This window comes from Artemia sp. Qi Xiang Cuo, chromosome 5, assembly GCF_049724085.1.
Source record: "Artemia sp. Qi Xiang Cuo chromosome 5, ASM4972408v1, whole genome shotgun sequence".
Classification (NCBI taxonomy): domain Eukaryota; kingdom Metazoa; phylum Arthropoda; class Branchiopoda; order Anostraca; family Artemiidae; genus Artemia; species Artemia sp. Qi Xiang Cuo.
Window position 1 is genome coordinate 65,892,418 of NC_142798.1, and position 21,025 is coordinate 65,913,442.

A 21,025-nucleotide genomic window follows, 5' to 3' on the forward strand; every position below is an offset into this window, starting at 1 on the left:
AAGGACGGGGAAAAGACATGACTTAATAGGTCATTTTCTAGCAACTTACGAGTTGTTATTACGTCTCCTCTTTTCCTACCGTATACTAAGGTAGGGAGTTTGAGTAAGGTGAGACGTTCCTTGTAAGATTTGTCTTGGAGTGCAGAGATAAGCTTAGTTGCTCTTCTTTGGACACTCTCAAGTACTTTCACATCCATCTTATAGTACAGAGAGGCTAGGGTAATGCCAAATTCCAGGTGAGGACGGACCATGGCTTTGTACAGTTTTGTAATCACTTCCTGGTGGTAAATGTTTGCTTTATGAGGCCAAGGGCTTGGTTTGCTTTTGCAACTTGAGCTCGTGTGTGGCAGTGAAACTTCAGCTCATTGTCAACAATAACCCCCAGGTCCTTCTCCTCACTGACTGCCTCAAGCTGGGTGTCTCCTATGTGATATGCAAGTTTTGGATTATTCCGTCCACGAGGTAGAACTTTACATTTTAAGGCATTGAACTGTAGACACCAATCCAATGACCATCTACATAGTCTGTCCAGATCTTCTTGCATAGTTGACAGATTTAGGTCGTTCTGGGCCAGTCCTAGGAGCTTGCAGTCATCAGCATATAGCATCAAAGGATTCTTCAGGTTTGTTGTACAGTTATTGATATACATGCTGACAAGCCTAATTAGTTCTTGTAGTCAGATACTAATATGAAACTCGTGCTTTACTTGAAGAGCGGTTTCTTGGGTTTTATGTTTGTGGAAATCTCATTGGCTCTGCAGTAGCAGAACAAATCATTGGCCAATGCATTGCATTTGGCTTAAAAATGGAGAAATTTGTGGGGGTTGGTTTTGATGGGGCCAGCAACATGTCAGGCTGCTATTCTGGTGCACAGGTAGAAATTAGGAAAAAATATCTGCATGTGATCTACACCCACTGTGCATCGCACAGCTTAAATTTGGCTTTATATAAAACTAGTAGGGTAGGACTTGTTAGGTCAATCTTTGCTACCATACAGCAGATTATATCATTTTTATCATCTTCACCAAAAAGAACAAATATGTTTGTAGAAGCGGTCGCTGTCATTTGTCCCGATAGTCCTGTGAGGAAGCTTATGAAGTAGTGCGAAACGAGATGGGTGGAGCTTCATGATTGCAGTTTAGTTTTTATGTCTTTGTATCGTGTGATTATTTCCGTACTTGAGGAAATAGTTGGTAGCATACGGTGCGATACAGAAGTTATTTCAAAAGCAAATGCATTGGTTTCAGCAGCAACCGAATTTAGTTTTATGTTCACAATGGCTATGCTAGAGTTTGTAAGTGCCATAATGCTCTCTGTCTCTAAGGCGCTGCAAGCCAAAGATTTAGGCTTAGTTGAGTGCTGTTGGCATATTAAGCTATGCTCTGATACTTTACTACAGTCAAAACAAAATAATTTTGAAACAATTTTTCAGAAAGCCTACGAGCTTGCACAAGAGTTAAATGTGGCTCCGGCTGTTCCAAGGTCTATCCGCCGAAAGTCCATCAAAAATAATGAGTCCATCAAGGTTTTTTATCGCGAGTCATTGTTCGAACCTTACTTTGCTTCACTTATTGAAGAACTTGATCAAAGATCTTTGCGCTATCAGGAGGCATCTTTCAAAATCGGAAGGCTTTTGCCAGCTAACAGCGAGTCATTAAATATCAATGAATTTGTGAGCGCTGTTGCTGTTTACAAGGGATTTCACGGGGTAGACGTGCGCTCGAATGTGAGTTAGTCCTTTGGAAACAGAAGTGACTCGGAATGTCTGAGAAACCATCAACTGTTACTTCGACTCTTGTGTCATGTGATGCAAAATTTTTCCCATGCATTCAAAGGCTTTTGATGATTTTTCAGACATTACCAGTGACTATCGCTTCTGCTGAGAGGAGCTTTAGCTCTCTTAAGCGATTCAAAACCTATCTGCAGAGCTCAACGGGCGAGGAGCGTCTGAACGGACTAGCTCACATGACCCTGAACCACAATATCCAGGTCGATGCTGACCAAGTTTTTGATCGATTTGCGGCCAAAAAAACCGGTGGCTGTTACTGTGAGAGGTTAGGTCGTCTTTCGTTGCTCGTTTCTCTAAGTGCAGTTGATTCTGTTTTTTAAACTTTAATTGTGCTTCATCCTCTGTAGACAATGTTAATATCAATACATTTCTTGCTTTCATGGCTGCTATATTAGGTAGACTGAGGCCCCCACCCCTCCAAAACCAAATTCTGGGCAATTGTCTTTGATATAATATTATTTTCATTTATTTGGTTCTCTAAAACAAGGCCCCCATAGGCAAATATAAGGAATAATGCACTTCTTTTTTTATATTTTACATCTACTCAACATCTACTCGCCCAAAATAGAAACTCTCACTGCTTCTAACTTTTTTTTATAATTCTGAGTTTGTTGGCAAAATTTTGTCATCCATTCTCAAACAAAAAAAGTCTACAACTAGAAATGCTCATGACAAGTGTGTACTTTTCATTTCTTTACCTAGCTACCCCCCCCCCCCCATACCCGCCACCTGAAATCTTGCACTACAATAGATAATTTTCTTGCTCACATGACTGCTATAAAAAGGTAGACTGACGGCCCCCCCTTCTCCGAAATAAAATCCTGGTTACGCCACTGATACAAGTACCCAAAGTTCATCTTCACAACTTTGCTCCATCCAATTTAAGAGGTTTCAAGGATCTGCAAATACATTTCCTAAATTTAGAAAAAAAAAACATTGACAGGGCCTAAAATTCTATTCAATTAACAGGTATTGCAGTTTCAGAACTAAGATCAGAGAAAAAGAAATTGAAAATTAAGGTATGATGTTGTTTTGTCAAAGTTCTCATAGGTATAGACCTGTCAAGTAAGCAAATTTCTAAGACTTAGAAATCAGAAGAAGGTTAACATAGGGTAAATTTCTAGGTGGCACTATAATTTAGCTAAGATGAAAGTGAAATGTCATTTGATGACTTTTTTATGCTCTTTCATAATTTGATAACTGCCTAAAAGGGGCCACAAAGGTATTTTATAAGAATTATGAAAGAACATAGCATCAAATGATGTTTTCACTTTCATCCTAGCTAAATTATATGGCCCACTGCAAAGTTACCATGAAATTTACTCCCCCCTCCCCCCTAATGTGCAAATATATACCCTACTGCTACTACTCCTAACAACTCACCGCAGCACCAAGCCGCCTGAGGCCAACACAGCTACGCACGATCCTCCTCCATCCCAATCTATTCAGAGCCTCCCTTTTTGAACCCTCCCACGAAGTTCACATTTCCTTTAAATCTTTCTTTATGACGTCCTCCCACCCCAGACGGGGACGACCTGCTTTCCGTTTAGCCCTAGATGGTTGGCAGAAAAGAACAATCTTTGGCAACCTGTCCTCCTTCATCTGCACAACGTGCCCTAGCCACCTCAACCTTTCTTTCATTATAGCCCTAGAGAGCGGTATTGAACCACATTTTTCGTATAGCCTATTGTTTGAAATACAGTCAGTCAGCCGGGTACCCAGAACAATCCTTAAGCAATTTCTCTGGAAAACATCTAGCAAATCTTCATCTGCTTTTCAGAGCATGCATGCTTCAGAGCCATATTTGACCACTGTCATAACTGTAGCTTCTAATATTCTAATTTTGGTTTGCAGACTTATCTTCCTATTCTTCCAGACTTTTTTTAACTGTGGAAAAACACCCTGAGCCTTGGCTATTCTATATTTAACATCTTCACTGCTCCCACCCTCTTTACTAATAATAATACCAAGGTAAGTGAAGATGCCCACCTGATCAATCTTTTCATTACCCAACGTTACCTTTTCATCTTCACTTATTCCTAGCCTTAGTGACTTAGTCTTCCTAACATTAATTTTCAAACCAATTCCAGCACCCTGAGCTCGCAAAACCTCCAAAACTTCATTCATTTTGCTCACACTTTCATCTAGTATGCTTAAATCATCAGCATAATCCAAGTCCGGGAGGCTTTTTCCTCCCCATTGCCTTTCCTGTGCTCCTTAAGACAAAGTCCATCAAAATAATCCATATAAAGGGGCAACCCTGTTTAACTCCTGATTTAATACAAAAACAGCTGCTAACCTCATTTCCTACCTTAACCGCAGCAGTGTTATTCTTGTACATAGCACTAATCACTTTAATGTATTTATCTGGTATATCTTTTTCCTCCCCATTTGATTCTGTGGTCTCCCATTGCCTTTCCTGTGCTCCTTAAAACAAAGTCCATCAAAATAATCCATACAAAGGGGGATAGAACACAACCCTGCTGAACTCCTGATTTAACACAAAACCAGCTGCAAAACTCATTTCCTACCTTAACCGCAGCAGTGTTATTCTGGTACATAGCACTAATCACTTTAATGTATTAGTCTGATATACCATACAAAGATAAAACCTTTGCTAAAGTTCTTCTATCATCAAAATTGAACGCTTCCTCATAATCTATAAAACTAAGGACCAAAGGTGTTTGAAAACTCAGGCACTTCTCAATTATTAGCCTAAGAGTGAAAATTTGGTCAACACATCCTCCACCTTTTCTAAAACCGCACTGTTATTCTCTTAAAACTTTGTCTACAGCATCTCTCAGTCTAAAACGTATCATATTACTAAGTAATTTACTACCTACAGAGACCAGACTAATGCCTTGATAATTACCACATTCACTTTTATCACCTTTCTCATAAAGGGGCTTAATTAATGTTTTCCTAAAATCGTTAGGTACTTCCCCTTGTTCAAAAATCATATTCATAATCTTCAATAACTTATTTCTAACCTCTGCGTCACCATATTTAAGAAACTCATTTACCACCCTATCACCACCAGGAGCATTCTTAGTTTTTAGTTCTGTTAGTACTGTTAATAATTCCTCCTCACAAAACCAATCTTCCCTCACATCCAAGGTATCACAAACTTTTTCATTTTCTCCTATATTTTTTTCTGCAACTCTATCTTGGTTAAGCAAATTCTCAAAATTTTTGCCCATCCCTCTGTTGTTTTTTTCTTATTGCTAATTGTGACCCCATTCCTATCTTTAACTGGGCCAAGTCCGGATTGACTCCTCCCTCTCAATTTGTTAACGTGCCAGTACAATATTTTACTATTATGTCATCTAGCTGCATCTTCCAGATCCTCAGCAATTTTATCCATGGCCTCCACTTCACACCTCCTTAGTTCATATTTTAATGCTTTCTCCACTTTCTTTACATTTCTTTTGTTTTCATACAATCTATCACTCAGATAATTCTTGTACAAGTCCTTTCTCCTTTTTATTAAACACAAAGCTGTTTCACTAATATTCTTAGCTGCAGTTCTAGCTTTCTTCCCTAATACACCTTCAGCAACTTCACAAATTATTTTTCTAAAATTATTCCAACCATCTTCCAAATTATAAACTCTCAAGTTTAGTATTCAATTGTTCTTGGAAAGTTTCTCTCAAATCCTGGAGTCTACCAACATCATAACTTCCCGGGAGGTAGTTACCCTTCCGAAATTTCAGCTTTAAATTAACCCTAGACACTACTAGATGCTGATCTTTACTTTTATCATCAATAACAGCACTTCAATATACCCTAGTATCTTGTAATGATCCTGCCAGTCTTCAGTTTACAATAACGTAATCCATAAGGATTGCTGTCTTACCATCACGTGAATACCATGTTAACTTATGAGCCTTTTTATGACCAAACACCGTATTGGTTATAACTAGATTGTTATACCTACAAAATTGTAAAAGTCTGTATCCATTACTGTGTTCTTTTCTTACACCAAATTTACTTAGGCTGGGATACCATCTATCCCTATTTCTACCAACCTGGGCGTTAAAATCTCCCAGTAATAACATAATATTTCTACCAGGGACCCTGTCTATTTGCTCCTCTAACTGTAAGTAAAATTCATCTGAGTCACTAGTATCTCCGTCAGTCAGTTCTACAGGGGTGTATACTACTATAACTGATACCCTGAACTTTCTAGTTATAAAATGAGCAATTATTATTCTATTATTAATACCTTTCCAGCCTAAAGAAGACTTACTACTTTCCTTATTCATCATGAGTCCTACTCCCTGTCTATGTACCCCATCCTTCCTGCCTGAGTAAACAAATTCTATATCACCTAATCTCACGCTTCCTACCCCTGGGATATGAGTTTCTGAAATTCCTAATAAATCCAGTTTGAATTGTCTGAATTCGTCAGTCAAAATGTCAATACAATAGCCATTTTTTAATGTTGTAACATTCCAAGTTCCAATTTTCATGTTCTTTTCATTGGAATATACCCTGAATTGTTGACAGCAAAGTTTCAAATTGCAAAATTCAGTGCTATTTTTGTCAATGGCATTTGAAAAACTTGAAATGATAGGAAAAAGGTTTATATTTGAGTTGCCTAATAAATGAGGTTTGAATTGTTATAAATAAGTATTTTTGGAATATATTACTCTTGAACAACTTATTTATAAAATAGTGATATGTTTTTAACCACTTTTAAAAACTTAACTAGTACTGATAGCTTCTTTGTGTGGTTACAAAAATGAAATACCTCATTTTTTCAAAAATTAAAAACTTCAAAAAGGGCTCATTTGATTGGAAATTGGTGTGGCTACATGGGCGTAGGGTGGGGGGGCCGCTGCCCCCCCTAGACCTTCAAATTTACATTAGATATGGCTGAAAAAGCAGATGGTTGGAAAAGCAGTTGATAAAAGCCCCTCCATCACATGATCGACTGCCCCCCCTCTTGACAACGTGCTGCCTATGCCCATGAGTGGATAGTGCCCTTTTTAATAGTTGAAAGTGATTGGAGGGCAACTAGCCCCCCCCCCCTTCCCCCAAGCATACCCAATCAAAATTTTGAGATAGCCATTTTGTTCAGCATAGTTGATTCCCAGATAGTAAATATGTTTTTGAGGTGGATACTCCCCCACAACCCTCAGGGCAAGGATTTTAAGTTATGCCCTGGGGGTATATAAGAATGTTGTTGGCACAATGTATCATCTATTACTTTTTTCCTTTAGAGCAGGGCACTTCGTACCAAAAAGTTGTTGTAGAAACTTCAAAAAGGGTTCATTCAATTGTAAACTGGAGTGGCTTGTGCCCTTTTTAATAGTCAAAAGTGGTTGGAAGGCAACTAACACCTCTTCCATGCCCACCATTTCCCAAAACACATCCAATCAAAATTTTGAAATAGCCATTTTGTTCAGCATAGTTGATTTCCAAATAGAAATTATGTTTTTGAGGAGGACACTCCCCCACAGCCTTGAGGGCAAGGGTTGTAAGTTATGCCCTGGGGGCATATAAGGTTTTTATAGAAGGTGTTGTCATAGAAACTTCAAAAAAGGCTCATTCAATTGGAAATTCAAAGGGCTAGTGCCCTTTTTAATAGTCAAAAGTGATTGGAGTGCTACTAACCCCCCTCTCACGCCCACCTTTTCCCCGACTACATCTAATAAAAATTTTGAGATAGCCGTTTTATTCAATATAGTTTTATGTTCTAAAACTATGGTCTTTTAGAAGGACGAACTCCCCCCCCCCCCACAGCCCGTAGAGCAACGGTTATAAGTTATGCACTAGGTGCATAAAATGTTATTGAAGATCCTGTTGTCATAGAAACTCCAAAAAGGGCTCAATTAACTGAAAATTGAAAGGATTAGAGCCCTTTTTAATAGTAAAAAAAGATTGGAGGGCAACTAAACCCCCTCTCATGCCCACCTTTTCCCCAAATACATCCAATCAAAATTTTTAGATAGTCATTTTGTTCAACGTAGTTTTAATTTCTGGACATTAGTTCTTTGAGGATGACAAACCCCCCCCCCCCCACGCAGTTTAAAGTTCAGAAAATTATACCTTTGAGCAGGAAACTCCCCCCACCGTCTTCAGGGCAAGGGTTATAAAATATACCCTGGGGGAATATAAGTTTTTATTGAAATCTTTGTTGTAGAAACCTGAAAAAAGGCTCATTTGAATGGAAATTCAAAGGTCTAGTGCCCTCTTTAATAGTCAAAAGTGATTTGAGGGCAACTAAGCCCCCTCTCATGCCCACCTTTTCCTCAAACACATCCAATCAAAATTTTGAGATAGCCATTTTGTTCAGCATAGTTGATTTCCAGATAGAAATTATATTTTTGGCGAGGCCACTCCCCCACAGCTCTCAGGGCAAGGGTTATAAGTTATGCCCTGGGGGCATATAAGTATTCATAGAACGCATTGTCGTAGTAACTTCAAAAAGGGTTCATTCGATTCGAAATTGAAAGGGCCAGTGCCCTTTTTAATGGTCAAAAGTGATTGGAAGGCAACTAACACAGTTTCCACTCCCACCATTTCCCCAAACACATCCAATCAAAATTTTGAGATGGCCATTTTGTTTCACGCAGTTTAACGTTCAGGAAATTAAACCTTTGAGCAGGACACTCCCCCCACAGTCTTCAGGGCAAGGGTTATAAGTTATAACCTGGGGGCATATAAGGTTTTATTGAAATCTTTGTTATAGAAACTTGAAAAAGGGCTCATTTGATTGGAAATTCAAAGGGCTAGTGCCCTTTTTAACAGTAAAAAGTGATTTTAGGGCAACTGACCCCCCTCTCATGCCCACCTTTCCCCAAACACATCCAATCAAATTTTTAGATAGCCATTTTATTCAACGTAGTTGAAAGTTTTGGAAATTAGGTCTTTACGGATGACAACTCCCCCCCCCACCCCCCTTCCGGGCAATGGGTGGAAGTTATGCCCCGGGGCATATAAGGTTCTTATAGAAAGCGTTGTCATAGAAACTTCAAAAGGGCTCATTCGATTGGAAATTGAAAGGGCTAGTGCCTTTTTTTAATAGTTGAAAGTGATTGGAGAGCGACAAACACCCCTCTCACGCCCACCATTCAAAACATATCCAATCAAAATTTTGAGATATCCGTTTTGTTCAACATAGTTGAAAGTTCTGGAAATTAGGTCTTTTAGGATGATAACTCCCTCAGAGCCCTCAGTGCAAGGATTGTAAGTTATGCCCTGGGGGTATATAAGGTTTATATAGAAAGCTGTTGTAGAAATTTCAAAAAGGGCCATTTGATTGAAAATTGAAATTGCCCTTTTTAATAGTCGAAAGTGAGTGGAGAGTAATCAACCCCCCTCTTATGCCCACCATTTCCCCAAAAACATTCAATCAAACTTTAGAGATGGCTATTCTGTTCAATGTAGTTGAAAGTTCGGAAAATTATGTATCTAAGAATGACAAACCCCCCAGAGCAAAGGTTGTAAGTTATGCCCTGGGGACATATAAGTTATTTATAGTCAGAATTACCGTAAAACTTCAAAACGGATGCATTCAATTGGAATATGAGAAGTCTAGTGCCCTTTTTAATAGTCGAAAGTGATAGAAGGGTAACTAACCCCCCTCTCATGCCCACCATTTCTCCAAACACATCCAATCAAAATTTTCAGATAGCCATTTTGTTCAACATAGTAGAAAGTTCTGGAAATTAGGTCTTTGAGTATGACACCCCCCGCCCCTGCCCCTCAGGGCAAAGGTTGTAAGTTATGCCCTGGGGGCATATAAGGTTCTTATTGAAAGTGTTGTCATAGAAACTTCAAAAGGGCTCATTTGATTGGAAATTGAAAGGGCTAGTGCCATTTTTAATAGTTGAAAGTGAACGGAGAGCAACTAACGCCCCTCTCACACCCACCATTTCCCAAACACAACCAATCAAAATTTTGAGATAGCCATTTTGTTTAACATAGTTGAAAGTTCTGGAAATTAGGTCTTCGAGAATGACAACCCTCCTAACAGCCCTTAGGGTAAGGGTTGTATTTATACCCTGGGGGCATATAAGGTGTTTATAGAAAGCATTGTCGTTTCAAAAAGGGCTCATTCAATTGGAAGTTGAAGGCCTAGTGCCCTTTTTAATAGTCGAAAGTGATTGGAAGGCTTGACATTTTTATAGTAAACTAAAGATTGATGTGGGTATAATGTATTTTTTTTTTTTTTGTTATTGTTGTTTAGACCAGGGCACTTTGTATTGAAGGAGTTGTTGTAGGAACTTTGAAAAGGGCTCATTTGATTGAAAATAGAAAGGGCTGATGCCCCTTATAATAGTCGAAAGCGATTGGAGGGCAACTAATCCCCCTCCCATTTGCCCATTATGTTTAAAAGCTAAATGTTGCCTTAAGATTAAATCAAAATGCACTGTGTTAATGCTAATTCCCAATAAGGCATCTCAGCAGTATCCCAAGAACAACTGAGGGTATTATGTTCAAACATAATAAATAAATAAAAAAATAAATAAATAATAAATAATACATTGTGCCAACATTGTTCTTTACTTAGGCAGCGCTATTGCACTGCCTATGATTTAACTGTAAGAAAATAGTTTAATCATACAAGACTTGTATTAAAAGTGTTTAATCATAGAAAAAAGAATTCTTTACTCTATGGTTTGATTAAAACCTTTTATTTATAAAATAATTAAGTAAGCGCAAAGAGGTCACAGCACAATTGTTCATTTAAGATTTCTCCAGAAGTGGGAGGGAATGCGCTGCGGCAGTGTGATGTCTCAAAATCCGCCTAGACCCAACAAATCTCTAACCTATAATGCCATTTAACCCTTTCCGACAAAGTGGTTCCAACGTGAAACCACCTTTTATAAATTTTTACGATGATCCGTATGTGGTAAAAATAATGAACCACTGGTCTAACATATACGTAGCAGCGCTATCTGACGGGCAAAATTTTATGGGCAGCTTAATTGACGCCTAGTAAGGTTACACCTAGTATTTAGATTGGACCACGAGCTGTGTTTTAATAAAAAAGTAAGAAAGTTTAAAATACTTGGAAATAGTAGTATCTTTAATATTGTTTTCCTGTCAATTTGTTCTTTGTGTAGTAGAGTACAAGTTAGTAGCACCACAGTTTCAGATATGAAGCACAATAAGGAGATATTGGACATGAGAGGCTGGTCATCCCCAATGACCACCTTGCAGCATATGCTAAAAAGTTTTTTTTTTTTTTTTTGGCGTGGTTTTAGCTTTTGACCAATTAAGCCGCTCGACAAAAAAATTAAACTCGTGCAATTTACACAAAAATGAGCCTAGCATCTAAAATCTTAAAATAAAATTGCACATTTTTATTTTTAATTCTAAATTCTTGATCTGATTGACCACATCGTATTTCAGACAAACTTCTAAGCTACTCAGAAAGATGTTTCGTTCACCCCAATTACTTGAGATGAAATGAAAGTTTTTTTTAGCAATAAGTATGCTTATGGGCGTCAGACAGTACCATCTTATTGAGATTTCTGGTCAAGTCATGATGAACTCAGAGATAATTACATCTCTGGACTGATGAATATAAGCCGTTTCAGCTGGCTTCTTGCTCATGTTCATCTCAATAACAATTTGATCTTACCTCGGAAAGGAAGTGACAACTATGACAAACTCTACAAGATCAGGCCTCTGATTGAAGAACTACGCTCAAGCTTTTGAAAGATTTAAAAGCCTACCAAAGAGCAGGCCGTCAACAAAAGCATGCTCAAATTCAAAGGACGCATTGCTTTCAAACATTATATGCTTATGAAGCCCATGAAACGAGGCTACAAGATCTGGGTCAGAGAAGACACGCAGGGTTTCGTTTGTGATTTTCAGGTCTACACCAGGAAGTTAGCTGACACTAGAGAGTTTGGACTTGGAGAACGAGTAGTTATAGATCTTACCATGGGATTGGAAGGCAAAAATTATCACATTTATTTTGACAATTTCTTCAGTTCAGTAAACCTCATGGAAAAAAGGAAGAACAACAAGCTCTACTGTTGTGGTGCAGTTCGGGCAAACCGTAAAGGTCTACCCAAACTCAAAGCCAAAAAAGAGCTGAGATGAGGTGATTTGGACTATGCTGTGAGTTCAGATGGAATCTTTTGTGTATACTCAAAGGACAAATGATGTGTACAACTTCTTTCAACGATTCATAAAGGAAGAGAAGTGACACAGATCGGTAGGAAGGAGAAAGATGGATCTATTGCCCAAGTTACATGCCCAAACGTGGTTGTCGAGTACAACAAGTTTATGGGATGTGTTGACAAGGCTAAAAACTTTTTCTAAAGGATCCTGAAACAGCTAAATATAACATTCATTTGCTTCAGAAATGGACTTTACCAACACCCCCATTTTAATGTGCTAATATATACTCTGAATTATGTATAGGCATAAAATTCTCCAAATCAAATTAATACTTTCTACAAAAACTAGAAAATTAATTGCATAGGCTATATACAATTCAGGGTATAGGGTAAAAAACCAGTATCCGATTGAGCAAAATTATGTAAAACTAAAACTCCTACATCATGTTACCAAAGAGGAATTGGGAAAAATTGTGCATATCAGAGAAAAACTAAAAATCTAACCTATGCATCATTATGGTTATTATCAAAATTGTTTAAGATCAAGCAGTTGAAATTATTAGTTTATTGACTTACCTACAAGGACCTCTTTTTTGGAAATACCGATTATTCTATTTTGATGTATATATCCTTTTATTCTTATAGTTTTATTCACATATTAACAGAAAGCTGACTTTCTTCTGATTTTAAAAATATAACTTTTATTGCTTGTTATTTATTCTTTAAATCACTAATATTAAATATTTTTTTTCTTTTAACTTGCTTGTCAAAACAGATACCACATCTTTAATTGATGCTGACAAATTATTTGTGAAAATTTGTTGAAGAAGGCAGAGTTCTTGTTACTGCCCTCACATTGCATTATGCTATAGTAAAATAGGGGTGGTCCAAAAAGCCATTGCTATTTTTCCAGAATGCCAAAGAAAAGCAGTCTTCCCCAAAAAGAGGTCTTTTACCCTATATTAATTAAAAAAACTTTTTCCACAAAATAAGTTTTTCAAAGAAAAGTAAAGAACTCCATTAAACAAAAAATGAGCAAAAATAAAATCAAATAATCTACCAAGCATGAAACTAAATAAAACCCAAAACAAACAGAAATTACAATAAATAACTGAGTCAAACTCAAAACAAGCAGAAATTAACATAAGATGGGCTCAAAACCCCTATGCCTTCCCAAGGCCAAAACATAATTTGCACATTACTGAAAAAAATACAAATGAATGTGCATTGTCAATTTAATATACATATACTGATATTTAGTAATCAAAATGTTAATATTATTTGATTTATTTAAAGTTAAAAAAGTAAAAACACTTATATTTTTTCAGTAAAGTGCAAATTATGTTCTGGCCATGGGAAGGCATACGGGTTTTACCTTACCTTAAATTGCACTTGCCAGCAATTAGGACAAACATAAGCCCAACTTATGTTAATTTCTGCTTGTTTTGAGTTTGACTCGGTTATTCATTGTAATTTCTGTTTGTTTTGGGTTTCATTTATTTATCAATGCTGATTTGTGGTAGTTTAAGGCTTGGTAGATTATTTGATTTTATTTTTGCTCATTTTTTGTTTAATGGAGTTCTTTACTTTTCTTTGAAAAACTTATTTTGTGGAAAAAGGTTTTTTAATTAATATAGGGTAAAAGACCTCTTTTTGGGGAAGACTGCTTTTCTTTGGCATTCTGGAAAAATAGCAATGGCTTTTTGGACCACCCCTATTTTACTATAGCATAATGCAATGTGAGGGCAGTAACAAGAACTCTGCCTTCTTGAACAAATTTTCACAAATAATTTGCCAGCATCAATTAAAGATGTGGTATCTGTTTTGACAAGCAAGTTAAAAGAAAAAACATATTTAATATTTGTGATTTAAAGAATAAATAACAAGCAATAAAAGTTATATTTTTAAAATCAGAAGAAAGTCAGCTTTCTGTTAATATGTGAATAAAACTATAAGAATAAAAAGATATATACATCAAAATAGAATAATTGGTATTTCCAAAAAAGAGGTCCTTGTAGGTAAGTCAATAAACTAATAATTTCAACTGCTTGATCTTAAACAATTTTGATAATAACCATAATGATGCATAGGTTAGATTTTTAGTTTTTCTCTGATATGCACAATTTTTCCCAATTCCTCTTTGGTAACATGATGTAGGAGTTTTAGTTTTACATAATTTTGCTCAATCGGATACTGGTTTTTTACCCTATACCCTGAATTGTATATAGCCTATGCAATTAATTTTCTAGTTTTTGTAGAAAGTATTAATTGGATTTCGAGAATTTTATGCCTATACATAATTCAGAGTATATATTAGCACATTAAAGTGGGGGTGTTGGTAAAGTTCATTTCTGAAGCAAATGAATGTTATATTTAGATTTAGGATGCAATTTTGACTATAAAGGTATGTCTATTTCTTAGCTAGGTCAGTAACTTAAACTCCTCCATAGTAACCAAATTTTGGTGCACAGGCCTATTCACCACATTTTGTAGGCTATTATTTTTGCTAGCTAAGTTTAGAAGATTAGGCTAAACCTAATCTTAGCACAACATTACAAGTCCAAAGCACATACCAGAGATTAGTCTAAAAGACCTAAAAAATGCACCACAAAGGTAAAATTCTACTTTAGCTACTTTTGGCTATCTTGGAAAGGAGTTAGGTTAGTAAAATGAATCTTTCTGGGATGGGTCTATAGGCTAAAGTATGGGTATTGTTCTATTAGCTGCAAAACACATAAGAAGTGAAGTTTGACTAATGCTAATGAAATAAAACAAAATAGCATAAAAATATAATAGTTTAGAAACAAATTTTGGCTATATATTTGCACATTAGGGGTGTGGGGGTAAAGCATAGCAATTATATAGCCTATGAAACCTTACCTAACCTAGGTACCTTTTCCCCCTTTAATCTCAAAAAACTAGTTTAAATATTGTAAACAGAGTGAGAAACCCCTGTTTGCAATGCTCACCATAGGAATTCTCTATTGAAAGAACCTGCTTGACTAGTTTCTTTTATTATTTTTGTTATAAAATATCTTGTGGATTTTACAGCTAATAGAACAGTACCAAAGTATGTACCAATAAGGTATTTTGAAGGGTAAATTTTTACCAAACCATATTATTGACTTACAAATAAAGTGAATATACCACACTGTGCCTTTTTTTTATGCTATTTCCAAATATAATAATCGTTTTTGTTGTAAATAAATTTTACCCCCACCCCTATATACTAATTCAGGGTATGTATTTGTACATTAGGGGGTTAGGGTAAAATTTCAGCTTACCTCCCATTTATAATAGAAATAAAATTGGCCTCCACCCTCCCCCCTAATGTGCAAATATATACTTTGACTTGGTATATATAGGGGTGGGGGTAATATTCATTTCCAACAAAATGATTATTATATTTGGAAAAAGCATAAAAAAGGCATTGAGTGGTATATTCACTTTATTTGTAAGTCAATAATATGATTTGGTAAAAATTTACCTTTTGAAGTACCTACCTCTACTCCTTCTCTCTCTAGAGGGTCTTGAAATTTGCCAACATGGCAGGTCTATACCTACTGAAATTTTGACAAAACAACATTTTACCTTAATTTTCAGTTTCTTTTTCTTTGGCTTTAGTTCTGAAAATGTAATTCCTGTTATTTGAATAGAATTTTACGACATATCAATGTTTTTTTTTTAAATTTAGGAAATGTATTTGCATATCTTTAAAACCTTATAAATTGGGATTGACCAAAGTTGTGAAGCTGAAAACAATTTTGTTATACTCCATTTGGTAAATATTTACCAAATCATATTATTGAGTAATAACTAAAGTGAATATACCATTTGATGCCTTTTTTATGCTGATTACAAATATAATAACCATTTTTATTGGAAATGAATTTCAGCCCCCCCCCCCCCTAACCTAAACCCCAACCCCGAATGTGCAAATATATATATCCTAAATTGACATGGTATTTGCTTAGCCTTGTGACACCTGATAAGGAGACATGTTAAGAAAACAATTCTTACTTTAAAATATGTATAATGATCCTAGTTCTTATATTATCCAACGGGAGAACCTTTATCATCAAGTCTTTCCACTAAAAATCCTTCTTTTTCTAGCTTAAAATAAAAAATTTCCAAAACTGACACTGCTGAGGTTCAATGCTTAAGTCTTTTTAAATTGCCGCTATAAATTGCCACCAAATAAGTTGTTTTATAGATATTATTCATGCCAGTCTTAAGTGTTCATATTTTTATTTTTACCCTTAGCCACTGCTCTTTAAAAAAAAAAGTAATAAAAAGACCGTCATGAACGCTATATATAAAACAAATTATTAGGTAGCAATTTAAAAAGACATAAACATTCAATCTCAGCAGTATAGGTTTTGGAAACATTTTCTTTTAAGCTGGAAAAAGAAGGATTTTTAGAGGAAAGACTTGATGATAAAGGTTCTCCTGTTGTATAATGTAAGAACTAGGATCATTATACATATTTTAATGTAAGAATTGTTTTCTTAACATGCCTCCTTATCAGGTGTCACAAGGCTAAACAAATACCTGACATATATAGGGGGGCTAAATGTCAGGTAAATATCTACCAAATCATATTATTGACTTATGCATAAAGTGAATATACCACTCAATGCCTTTTTTTATGCTGATTATGAATATAATAATAATTTCTATTGGAAATGAATTTCAGCTTTCCCCCCTATATATGCCAATTCAGGGTATATATTTCTACCTTCGGGGGGGGGGCAAATTTTGTTTCTGATGTAAATGGGAGGTAAGTTTAAACTTTACCCACCCCCCCCCCCTAATGTAGAAATATATACCCTGAATTGGCATATATAGGGGGTATTTGTATTTGTAATCAGCATAAAAAAGGCATCAAATGGTATATTCACTTTATTTGTAAGTCAATAATATGATTTGGTAAATAGCCTATTTACCCTCCATTTAAGCAGAAAATCTATTTTACAAGATTTAAATTTTTTAGAACACAGATCTTTGAAGGTCAGGATCCTTTAGAGAGAGAAGGAGTGGAGGTAGGCCTAGGTACTTTAAAATACCTTCCCAGGACACACTTTAGCCAGTAGACCCATCCCTGAAAGTTTCATTTTCCTAACCTAACCCCTTTCCAAGAAAGCAAAAATTGGCCAAAGAAGAATTTTACCCACCACAAAACTACCCTTTTTTGCTGCTCCAATCTCCTCTACCCTAGGCTATTTGTTAAGGTAATGAAAAGAAAAACAGATCATAACTCACAGCTCGCCATAGTCTCTTCATTGGTGGTGATTTTACTAGCCACCCTTGATAAACAACATTTACAATCTCTCTGTCTTCTAACATTCTTTCATTGGGTTAGCTATACATAAATATCATAGGCTATTAGATTAACTCCTTTTGCTGAAAAAATTCTTTAATTTCTTCAGCTACATGATACATGAGAACAAAGAACTCTCACCAACATGTTTTGTAGGTGCCTCTCTAATAAGCCGAATCGACACAACGCCATTGATCAACTTATTTTTTATTAATAGTAAAGTGCTAGGATATATTTGTAGATATTTTGAGAGACAGCTTCAGAGATTCTTTATATCTTCAAAGATAGATGACAAGTAGAATTGTAAGAATTCCCGTAGAACTTTTCTTGCAGTAAAGTGGTTTGCCTTTTCTAGATGCGGTTTGCTGCTGATCCTTATATTTGTCGACTTCATAGTAGTCTTTGATTCAGTCAAGTAAAAAGCTCTCTGGTACATCCTAGAAGAGTATAGAATTTCCTCACGTATTTTAGATTGATTGAAAGCATACTACATGGGTACACTGTTAAGGGTGAAGGCTTATTGTGAAAAACCTGATATTGCTGTGGATTCAGAAGTAAAGCAAGACGATACCATATCCTTCATCCTTTTCAATCACGGAATTGATTTGATTATGAAGAGATATGATCAAAGACAAAGGATGATGGTTGGAAAAGATGTTCAGCTTACTGACTTAAGTATGTTGATGATATTGCCCTCGCAATATATGATTCACTGACAGCCCAAATTATAGTGATGAACAAAATTGCCTATTGCTCTACCCTTCTCGAATTAATAATTAATCCAACAAAGACTGAAGTGATGTCGGCCAATCTTCATAGCCCCTTTATATATCCATGGACAACAACAGCATTCAGAAAGCGGGAGAATTCGTATACCTTGCAGCCATTTTCGATACAAATGGGTTGTCAGAAAATAAAATTAAAAGGCGTATTCGACTAGGTTTTGCCGGTTTTTCTGAGCTTACTAATTCACTATGGAAGTGTTGAAGCACGAGTCTCACTACAAAAATAGAGTCCACGAGGTGATCGTCAAACGTACTCTTCTATTTAGGTCTGAGATGTTAATTGTCAGAGCTCAAAATAGTAGAAACCTAATCTATTTGATCACAACTGCATTGTCATATTCTATGCGTCCAATAATTCCCTGAAACAGTATCCAATAATGAGGTCTGTCAGTGCTGTAAACAACCGTACCCAATGCCAGAAATTATAAAAAGACGACAGCTCCTGTAGCTGGGCCATTTTCAAAGGCGGGTAAACCACCTACACTTTTCGAATCCCACTATTAAAGCCCAGTCACTCAAAAATTGAAAACATTGCCCTGGCGTGCAGAGGAAAAGCTTATGATAAACAGCATAGGTTGACACAAAGCTGGTTGGAGCTTTTTACTTATTTGGTCGGCTCTGGGACAGAAATTGGCAACACCATGTTGAAGATGTTGCACATGACCATGTCTCACAGAAGACTTCTATTGCTAAAACTATGGATTCCGGGCAAGGCGGACCGTCAAAAGTAAGTATATATATATATATATATATATATATATATATATATATATATATATATATATATATATATAAATTTCAATGATTTAAAGAACATGAAAATTGGAACTTGGAATGTTACGACATTAAAAAATGACTATTGTATCAAAACTTTTACTGACGAATTCAGACGATTCGAACTGGATTTATTAGGAGTTTCAGAAACTCATATCCCAGGGGTAGGAAGCATGAAATTAGGTTATATAGAATTTGTTTACTCAGGCAGGAAGGATGGGTTACATAGACCGGGAGTAGGGCTCATGATGAATAAGGAAGCTGCTAAGTCTTGTTTAGGCTGGGAAGGTATTAATAATAGAACACTAATTGCTCATTTTATGACTAGTAAGTTCAAGGTATCAGTTATAGTAGTGTACGCCCCTGTAGAACCGACTGATGGAGATACTAGTGACTCAGATGAATTTTACTTACAGTTACAGGAGCAAATAGACAAGGTCCCAGGTCGAAATATGATATTATTGATGGGATATTTTAACGCCCAGGTTGGTAGAAATAAGGATAGATGGTATCCCAGCTTAGGTAAATTTGGTGTAGGAAAAGAAAACAGTAATGGATACAGACTTTTGCAATTTTGTAGGCATAACAATCTAGTTATAACCAATACGGTGTTTGGTCATAAAATTGCTCATAAGCTAACATGGTATTCACGTGATGATACGACAGCAAACCTTATTGATTATTTTATAGTAAACTGAAGACTGGCAGGATCAATACAAGATACTAGGGTATATAGGAGTGCTGTTATGGATGTTAAAAGTAAAGATCACCATCTAGTAGTGTCAAGGGTTAATTTAAAGCTGAAATATCGGAAGGGTAATTACCTCCCGGGAAGTTATGATGTTAGTAGACTCCAGGATGAGAATTTGAGAGAAACTTTCCAGGAACAGTTGAATACTAAACTTGAGAGTTTAAAATTTGATAATGTGGAAGATGGTTGGAATAATTTTAGAAAAATAATTTGTGAAGTTGCTGAAGGTGTATTAGGGAAGAAAGCGAGAACTGCAGCTAAGAATATTAGTGAAAAAGCTATATGTTTAATAGAAAGGAGAAAGGACTTGTACAATAATTATCTGAGTGATAGATCACATGAAAACAAAAGAAATGTAAAGAAAGTGGAGAAAGCATTGAAATATGAACTAAGGAGGTGTGAAGTGGAGGCCATGGATAAAATTGCCGAGGATTTAGAAGATGCAGCTAGACGGCATAATAGTAAAATATTGTACTGGCATGTTAACAAATTGAGAGGTAATAGTCAATCCGGACTTGTCCCAGTTAAAGATAGGAATGGGGTGGTAATTAGCGATAAGGCAAAAGCTAAAGCGAGATGGGCCGAACATTTTGAGAATTTGCTTAACCGAGATAGAGTTGCAGGACAAAATATAGAGGAAAATGAAAAAGTTTGTGATACCTTGGATGTGAAGGAAGATTTGTTTTGTGAGAAGGAATTAGAAACAGTACTAAAAGGATTAAAGAATAATAAGGCTCCAGGTACTGATAGGTTATTAAATGAGTTTCTTAAATATGGTGGCTCTGAGGTTAGAAATAAGTTATTGAAGATTATGAATATGATTTTTGAAAAAGGGGAAGTACCTAACGATTTTAGGAAAACCTTAATTAAGCCACTTTATAAGAAAGGTGATAAAAATGAGTGTGGTAATTATCGAAGCATTAGTCTGGTCTCTGTAGGTAGCAAATTGCTTAGTAATATGATACTTTTTAGACTGAGAGATGCCGTAGACAAAGTTTTAAGAGAAGAGCAGTGCGGTTTTAGAAAAGGTAGAGGATGTGTTGACCAAATTTTCACTCTTAGGTTAATAATTGAAAAGTGCCTAAGTTTTCAAACACCTTTGGTCCTCAGTTTTACAGATTATGAGCAAGCGTTCGATTCTGTTGATAGAGGAGCTTTAGTAAAGGTTTTATTCTTGTATGGTATACCAGACAAATATATTAAAGTGATTAGGGCTATGTATGAGAATAACACTGCTGCGGTTAAGGTAGGAAATGAGGTTAGCAGCTGGTTTTGTATTAAATCAGGAGTTAAGCAGGGTTGTGTTCTAACCCCCTTTATATGGACTATTTTGATGGACTTTTTTTTAAGGAGCACAGGAAAGGCAATGGGAGACCACGGAATCAAATGGGGAGGGAAAAGTCTCCTGGACTTGGATTATGCTGATGATTTAAGCATCCTAGATGAAAGTGTGAGCAAAATGAATGAAGTTTTAGAGGTTTTGCGAGTTCAGGGTTCTAGTATTGGTTTTAAAATTAATTTT

General features: G+C 36.1%; 1 protein-coding gene across 1 annotated transcript in view; it reads right to left on the reverse strand.

Moving 5' to 3' along the window:
• The window catches only part of dos (daughter of sevenless), a 68,564-nt gene extending 51,289 nt beyond the window's left edge, over positions 1–17,275 (reverse strand). Inside the window, exon 1 of the mRNA XM_089089862.1 lies at positions 17,136–17,275. Within this exon, the coding sequence (XP_088945988.1) occupies positions 17,136–17,219 (84 nt within the window). The 5' untranslated portion in view covers positions 17,220–17,275. The remainder of the gene's footprint in view (positions 1–17,135) is intronic.
• Between the last annotated feature and the right edge of the window lie 3,750 nt (positions 17,276–21,025).